At 38.6% G+C, this 9,257-nt stretch overlaps 1 protein-coding gene across 4 annotated transcripts in view; it reads right to left on the bottom strand.

Annotated features, from left to right (window-relative positions):
• The window catches only part of MYOM2 (myomesin 2), a 155,277-nt gene that overhangs the window by 68,342 nt on the left and 77,678 nt on the right, over positions 1–9,257 (bottom strand). For all 4 annotated transcript variants that reach the window (XM_025206341.1, XM_025206340.1, XM_025206342.1 and 1 more), the window contains 2 exons: positions 8,108–8,152; positions 7,509–7,645 (listed from right to left, as the gene is read on the bottom strand). In XM_025206341.1, the coding sequence (XP_025062126.1) occupies positions 7,509–7,645; positions 8,108–8,152 (182 nt within the window). The remainder of the gene's footprint in view (positions 1–7,508; positions 7,646–8,107; positions 8,153–9,257) is intronic.

A 9,257-nucleotide genomic window follows, 5' to 3' on the forward strand; every position in this document is an offset into this window, starting at 1 on the left:
AAAAAAATTGGCCATTTTTCGCACTGTAAATCCAGCAACACTGCTGCCATCTATGGCTGACACACCAGATCTTGTACATGACTGCCTGCAAACATTGGAAGCTGTTTATTCTTCAAGGCCAAATCTGAGAGACAAACAATTGATAAAAGAGTTTCAAGCAAAGAAGGGGGAGCACGGGTGGCTGGTAGCAAGGGATGGCCGCATTATCATCCCAGCTGCCTGGGTTCATGTGGTAGTAAAGAGCACTCATCATGGTACCCACTACGGACCCAGGGCCCTGGTAAGATGGATCAGTTACTATGTAACTAGAGTGGGATTAAGAGAGGCTGCCAAGGAGGTATCAGAGACATGTGAGGTCTGCCAGAGAAATAACCCATAAGGAGGGAGAAGAAAAACTTCAGGACATCAGAGAATAGGCAATGGGCCAGGAGAAGAATAGCAGGTGGATTTTACTGAGTTGCCCCGGCAACAAGAGATAAAATATCTCCTTGTCTTTGTGGACACTTTCTCTAATTGGGTTGAGTGCTTCCCATGTCGGACTGCCCAAGCCCGGGAGGTAGTCAAGACACTCCTACGAGAAATCATACCTCGCTTCGGACTTCCAAAAGGAATAGGGTCAGACAATGGCCCACATTTCATTGCACAAATTACTCAGAAGGTTTCTGAGTTCCTGGGAATCAGCTGGCATTTACACACCCCTTGGAGACCTCAGTCCAGTGGAAAGGTGGAACGTATGAATCAGACCTTAAAAAGACACCTTGCAAAGATTTGCCAAGAAGCTCGACTCAAATGGCCAGAGGCCCTACCCTTGGCCCTGTTACGAGTAAGGGTCGCACCACATTCTAAATTGGGATTAAGCCCGTTTGAAATAATGTATGGTAAGCCTTACCCTCTGAGTCTGCCCATGGGTACTGAACAACAGTTACATGTTTTAGGAGAGGGAATGATTAGAGAATATGTATGGTCCTTGGTTTCTGTTTTGTCTTCCATCCATCAGCAGGTACGGGACGTGCTGCAGACACAGGACCAGTATCCTGCCCTGGGAAATCGATTATTACCTGGGAGTTACGTCCTTGTGAAAGATTGGAACGAGGAACCACTTCGAGCCAGATGGAAAGGCCCATATAGGGTACTTCTAACGACCCCGACGGCCGCAAAGCTCGAAGGAATCAAGACTTGGATACATTCCAGTCGCCTAAAGCCGGTGGCTGGACCAGAACAAGAAGGAATCCCTGCAGACTCCGGGACCGGAGACAGAGAACAGTGGAAGGTGGAGCCAATAAGAGACTTGAAATTCCTATTCAAAAGAAAGGAACTTTGAATAATTTGACAATCTTTGATTAAGTTTTATAAGCCTTATTATGAAATTGTTCAAGGTTTTATTGTGGGGCACCCTGATCTGTCCACTCCTACTTATAGGAGGGGAAACCCTTTTACAACAAAAATTTGACCCTCAGGAAAATGTCTGGATTTATCTGGCCCGGGAAATTTTAAATAGAACGGACTTCTGCTTAGCGGGAGGGATCAATGCTCACCTGGTTTTTACCTCATGCTTAATCGCAGTACCAACCCCTTTAAAAATTTTACAAAATTATACTATGCTGAAGAATGTAGAGAAGAAAAGTACATATCAGAATATATATAAGTGGGGGACTATTGTAAAAGAGAAGAATAGAGACATGTTTTCCGTACGGGTTCAGGCAACAGCTAATGCTTCTGAATGTTTCCTAATAGTTAATTGTACTAATAATTGCTTCAAATTGAACCAAGGTAGAAGAATCCTTTGTAACAAGACCAATCAAATATCCTATGTATACAATGTTCACCTGTCGTCTTATCTATCTTCAGACCTAAGGTGAATCAAATGATTTTACAAACGAAGAAAGCTGAGAATACTAGGTTTGTGTTGAAACAAATTGAGTGGAGCAATTATAATAAAAATAATTAAAAATGCTCCAGAGGGGGAAAATGTTAGGTTTGACCTAGAAACCACTACACATAGCCCAAGCAAAAGTCTCTGTTCTGTAACTAATGCTCAATTGCAATGATAAGGAGAAGACAGTCTTAGATAAAGGAGACTTGAAAACAAAAATAAAATTAGTGGAGTAGGGCAAAGAGCTGATTTAAATATTAAGATTCACACCCCTAGGTGGGGAGAAAGTATGCTAATGAAACATACATGTATGGAAATGAGATAAATAGCTAAAACACAGGTATAGAGACATGCTCAGTAAAGAACTCCTTGCATCACTCCCTTATAACCAATTAGCAAACAAGAATGCTTATGAAAGTCCAATACTCCTGTATAAAAGATGCTTAGAATTAAGAATCGGTGTGCTTGTTACGTGAAATTATTCCGCTTGCACCTTGTATTGCTAGCAATAAATCTTTATACTTTCACCCCTGGTATCTTTATTGGCTTTTGCATACCGGGCACGATCCCAGACTTGAGCTGGGGCTCAACAGAGGGAGAGGGAGGATTCATCTTTCTCAGAAGCCCTGGATATTGGCTGCAGCCAAGGCTGGGGATTTTGAGTGGGATTGCCAATTTTCCTGCTGGGACTTAAACTTAAATGTTTCTGGTTAGAGGGTCTCGCTCTCTCCTTGGATCAGGGAGGAACTTTACTATGCTCAAATTGATATCAATAGCGCGAGGATCTGCCTTCCTGTATTGGAGGCTATGGCCCTCTTTGGATCTCTTGAGCATATTTTAACAGCAGCAGGATGTTGGCCACCATGGTACCCCTGCATGTTGGCATGTTATGTCTTGTTGGCATGTTATGTCTTCTATTTGTCTTAGGGTTGACCATGTAATTTTGCTAATAGGTTAGACAATGGATTTGTACAGAGTGGTTTCTACAGGGATGATCCTTTCTCATGCAGAGATTTGTACTAGATGACCTCTGGAGGTCCATTCCAGCCCTCCTTTTCTATGATGCTATGGATCTATGAAAATGAGCCTCCTATTACATGTGCATGTTCTACAGAGCACAACTGGAATCAGCTCAGTCCCCCCAGTATCCCAATGGCCTCCTCTCAAATGTTCAGATGAGCTTCAGATGTTACATCTGTCAATGCCCTAAGAGTAGGTAAAGGCAGTGAAGCATAATTACAGGAAGGAAAAACAAATGGAACCCTTTTCACTAGCAAAGAAGTTTGATCACCACCTAATCGGATGCCTAGTTATCCAATTACATCAAATACTTAATTTGAATTAAAACCTTATCATGAGTCAATGGTGTATGTACCCTTTTTGTATTTGCTCTCTTTTAAATATTCTACAGAAGTAACAGGAATGTTGGTGGAAGCATCACATTTTAAGAAAATATTAAAGATTATATGGAAATTACAAATTATGAATTCATAGATATACACACATGTGGTGGCCATTTGATATTAAGATGTATGCTCATTCAGTCAAAAAACTGAAACCATAAGACAAAACAGCAGATACCCATAGTAATCTATTTGTCTGAAGAGCAAAAGTTATTCATAGAAATGATACGATAAATACCTGTTACTAATGCAGCCAGGAAAATATTACAGTAAGCTACTTGGATAATTTGTGACCTGAATTTAAATGCAAAGGCTTTGCAGCATGTACTAATGGGGACAGGATTAGCAGTGTGTGTTTAATAAACATTACAAAAATTCAAATAGTCTTAGTTAAGTACTGATGGCTGAATCTTGTAAAGTAAAGCTCTCTCTTGTAAAGCTCTATCAAAATCACAGAAACAGGTATTAAATATTACAAACAATAATGAGAGCTTTTGGAATAACCTAAATAAAAATCTAAAAATAGGGAAAAGATCACTGAAAATATAAACAAATGTATAAATGAAATTAAACAGGAATCTGCATTATTCGGTGTGAAGCATAAAATACATATTGTAGATAAAATAAACTATAATCCATTATCCCCTTCTCCCACCTATGTGTGGAAATGTATTATTAAATGGGTGTTCAAGTAGTGACAAATGATGTAAAAGAATCTTAAGAGGGCTGAAAAGATTGGAACAAGAAGTGCGATGGGTGATTTCATGGCAATACATTGGACAGCCTGGAGGGAGAAGGTGCAAGTCTAGTAAGCATGAAATAAATTGGTTGCAATAGTCAGAATAGCAGGAATTTGAGGAAAGCAAGTGGATTTTTGGTAAACTACAAAAACAATGGGGAATAAGGGACTGATATGAGGGAAGAAAAAGAAAGAGAGAAAAAAGAGTTTTTTAACAGGAATAGAGAAAGGACCCTTGATTTTAGTTTTAGTGTCCCATATAGGGCTCAATCCAGAAGATCCTCACTCAAGTGAATAGTGAAGTCAGGGTAACTAGTAATACAAACACGGATAACTTGTGAAAGGAAGAATGAGATTTTACTTGTTAGGGTCAAGAGGCCACATTTTTCAAAACAGATTATTGGGCTAGAAATCTATTTAAGACTAATTTAAGGTAAACTCTCATAGAAGCAACTATCAGATAAATGTAAGTAAAAAAATTATGGGAAAAAGTAAAGGAATAATCAGTAGAGTGGCTACTGCATCCACTGATTAAATAAAATGCAGGGAGTATAGTGAGAAATTAGAAGAAAAGAAGATCATAAAATTTGGATGTGCACTTTACTACCCAAGATCAAAGAAAAATGCAGTGTTACAGGATAAAGAAGACTTGATATAATCAGTAAATTAAAACGGAAATCTGCATATCTAGAAAGAAAGCATATACAAAAAGTAAGTGCAAAGAGTAGGGAAGATGAATCAGGATGATTAAAAAGAGGTTTTATGAAAGAGAATAAAAGGCCTACTAGTTATGTGGTATGTTTATTAATACATAGTGCATCTAAAGCACAAAGACTTTTTTTTGGTCCCTGAGATCTAGATTTGATGCATACTGAAGGCAATAGCAAAACTTCCACTGATATTAGTGGCACATATCAAATCTCATGAGAGAGTGAAATCAGCATTTCCAAAAACAAAATGGAAAAAGTGAGAATGAAAATTGGAGTGGGGAAAAAGATATCAAATTCACCCAAGGAACCTTGTCTGCCTATGTCCTTAGACCAACACAGCTACAACCTAAACCCCTGCAGGATCCAATCTGGCCCTTTTCTTCCTTCTTAAATGTCTCATATTTTTTGCATTGAAGCACAAGGAGCAATATTGGCAAAACTAAATCAGTTAGCTCCATCTTATTCTGTTAAAAAATCTTTCAGAGTCAAGGCCATAGAAGTTTCCCAATTAGGCCTAAGAAGGAAAACTATATAATTCTAGCCAAATGTTGAGACTACCTTCTCACCAGCACAATGGCCTGTTGAACATGTTCAGTGACTGCAGTCCAGTCTCTAGGCAGGTTTTAGAATGTAATTAGGCTTCTAACTGTTGCCATTATGCAGCAAGAAGTTGTTCAATGATTTTATGGGTGCCATAAATACCAGGTTTTATGTGATTTTTTTTTTCCACAAAAATATAATCAATCTCCAAGTGTAAATGTCACATATGGGTTACTAATTAAAGAAGTTAAATAGTGCAACTCCTCTCCAATTCTGTTTCTATGAGACTGTTTCTGACATCAGTAGTTCAAAAAACAAATGCATGCTAAAAATAGATGGTTGAGTTCCACAAGTAGTTCCAAGTCCAAAATATTATATCTTGAATAGATCTTAGTAATATTCATATTTTCAGGCACATTAGTTTATTATTTCTAGATTAAATAAATAAGAGGGAAGGAAACATATTCTAATTGACGAATACTGCCTATTAATGCTTCCAATATGTAATTCAACGAAATGCTCTTTACTATCTAGAATTTGCAAAAATGCAGATAACGGTCTTAGATCAAACATGTCCTCTGCCACTTAAGAGACAGATTATAGCTTCAAAGCCAGGCCTGTATGCAGGCAGCAGTGAGAAACTGCCCTAACACAGGTGGATCTCTGAAACAAATTAAGCTGCAAACAGGCCCAGACTTCCCTAAACCTTAATTTTGTACACTGGTGAGCAATATATGTCATTCCTCTTTCACGAGGTACTGCTTGAGGTACTTTTCCTTCTCAGGATGGGGTGAGGGGTTAAAATTTGGTTTACTATGGTGGAAGTAAGTGTATTTATTAGTATTATATGTTTAAATATTCAGTTCTCAATTTGAGGGCTCTGATCTTGATGATATCATTGGCTAGGGACAGAAGTTACACATAAACTGCTATAAGTGATCAGAAACCATTTCAAATCTGCAACACAACAGAAGTTCAGTGCACATAAACTTCTTTCAAAATGGCCAAAACTGTTTTAAGATAAACCTGGATGGATGTAGTATCAGAATTAGCTGATTTAGTTTAAATCAGTTTATTGAACTTCTGTCCCAGATCCCCTCCAGATTCAAGTTAATTTAGACCTCCAGCACCCCAGGATGCTTTGCACCTCCCCCACAAACCCCTTCTCACAGGGCAGGTGGGCTAGCCTTGACCCAAACTGTCTGCTCAGCCAAGCAGAGAGAGATGCCCTAACACCCCAGGCCTCTGGCCTGGGCCACTCCAGGCATGTGGCTCAATTTCCAAAATCAAAAGTGAATGTTTATTCACTTGCTTATTGGTTCAATCTTTTTAGCTCAGACTGACCTCCAAAATTGAATTGAAAAAACCTGCAAAACTGAACTGCCTATACTTAGCCTGGAAGCTAGACTGAACAAAAAAACCATTTCTGTTTTGTGTTAAATATGAGGATTTCAAAATTGATTTTTGTTCTGACATGGAATGAAATTTGGATCTTTGAAACATCCTATGAACAAAAAAAAAATACTTATGGGGTGGGAGACAGAGAGAGAGTCCCATTATAACAGCCAAATATCCACTAGTCTGTTAGGGTATTCATTTTGGACACCCACATTTAAAATGCCTGCTCCATATGATTCATTACAGGGACTTGAAACTTAGTGTTTCACATCTCAGGTGAGTACTCTAATATGCTAGACAGTCCACACATTTATACCGGTATAACTTCCAGCAGTGGGAACCAAGATGGACAGACCAGCATCCTGGGGTAGTTTCATGCTGTTGTTGTCATAAGCAATTGCTCAATTCAAGGATGATCTTTACCATGGCTCACTGATGGGTCTTGAAGTGACTTTCAGGACATACATCCATTACAACACTTTGCCACAAGCAGGGAGCAAGTAATAGCCTGTTTGCCTTGAGCAAACTTTCTGAGATAAACTACAGATGGATGACACGTATACTGATTCTTCCAGGGGGAATTTCTACACTGCCTTGGGCATGCTAGTTAAGAGGTTTATATTCTGATACACTTTTGTTTTTGCACTGGGGTAAATGTAGTGTACAGTCCAGGCCCTTAAACTATATTAAATATGTCTTTGCCCCAAAGAGATGAAATGTGGTGCATAACATCATGGGGTAAATTCCAGGTATTACCAAAACAACATCAGTGAAGTGGATAATATATTCTTAAATCATTCATATACAAAAGTAGATTAAACATGTTACCTGTCATATGTACTTACATCACTGTTTTCAACTTCTTGATCATTAATAACAAATCTGAAGGTTGCATCCGGGGACAAGTGCTCAGCCTGAAGCCAGAAACGAACCTCTCCTTTATCAAAAAGCTCATAAGCCAACTCTGTTTTCAGAGGAATTGCTAAATGAGAAAAGCAATCAAAAGTCAATAATTCATGAGCCCTGGTGAGAAAGAGAGGAACAATGTATCAAAATATGAGCAAACTCCTATTATTTAAGGAATATAAAATTACAAAGTATTGAAACATTTTAAGGAAGAATAACCAAAATTCTTCTCTTTTGCTGAATATTAAGCTGCTTTCTAATAGTCAAAAAACAATTTATAGTGCATGTTTTATGCAATATGTAGGTATTCTGAATACAGATACCACCAACAATGGCCAATAAACCCCCAAATTTCAAAATAATTTGAACGATAAAAATGGCTATATCTATAGTCAAGATTCAAACTAATGTTATTTTAAATGAATAAGCAAGCATGATCAAAGTTTTGCTGTGAAAAATGAGGCTCAGGAATTTTAGATATAAGTGTGTAATTATATTACTTCAGGAACCAAATACTAGATTCAAAAGTTCTACTTACTTGGATTCTTTATTTCATGGCTTAATGCTAATAGACGTTCAAACTCTGAAATGAAGAATAATTTTCATGTTTAAATTACATTCTAACAAAGAGTCAAAATACCAGTGTCAAAACCGTTTACAAATCAGATCAAAGAATCAATAATCAACTTATGTCTCATGGGCAAAAATACCCAAACAGCACCAGAAATTTCATGTTTCAAAAACTAGAGTTAAGAAGACAGAAGAGTTAATATTCTGGTTGGTAGATTAAGTACATTTTCATATTTAAAGTGCATGAAAATCTAAACAGGCAGGTAAAACTCATTTTAAGCTTCCTCTGGAATTTATACTAAGGATGGACAGGTAATAGAATCTAACTTGCATCTAACTCTCTCTTTTAACTGTTGATCCTGAACACTGAGGTATCATTTTGAGAAAGCTTCATTACTAGCTAGATTGAGGGCTGGTGGTAAGAAACACCCAAAGAATCAGTCCAAATGGCAGTAAATCCTCCTCAAGATGGCTTAAGAGGCAAGATTCCGTATAGCTGGCTACTGTGACTAATCCTATTTAACATATTTATTACTAACGGGGACTTGGAAGTTAAAAGTAATTGCATGATTTCAAAACTTACAGATAACACAGAGACAAGAAGAAATTAGCAAGGGTTTAGGAAACAGTAGAGGATTTAGCAATATTGCAGGAGGATTTATAAAGTTTGAGGAAGTGGGTGGACAGCTAAGAGATGGTTTTAAGTGGTAGGATGTGTAAGGTGATACATATGGGGATCTATCAGAAATGCTAAAATGATAGCTCTGTATGTAGTACTATGTATTAGACGAGTGGTTCTCAACCTTTGGTACCTAATGTATCCCCTGCCGATCGACATGGCAAAAGTGAAACTGGAAGGTCCACCGTGGCACTTTCAATTTCACTGCCGCAAGCTGAGTCCCACTTTTTCCACCACAGCCAGGGGCAAATCAGCCTGCGTGGGGCCTCCCTCTCTATCCCTTGGCACACTGATGCTGGGGAGTGAAAGCCCTGGTGCACCGCACACAGCGGGAGGGGCAGCGGCCAGAACTCCACAGGGGATTCAGCCCCCACACAGGGGCTACGTCCCCTCCCCCACAGGAGATTTGGCCCCCCAACAGGAGCCAAATGGCCCCTGC

Source organism: Alligator sinensis, unplaced genomic scaffold, assembly GCF_000455745.1.
Source record: "Alligator sinensis unplaced genomic scaffold, ASM45574v1 scaffold52_1, whole genome shotgun sequence".
Taxonomy (NCBI): Eukaryota; Metazoa; Chordata; order Crocodylia; family Alligatoridae; genus Alligator; species Alligator sinensis.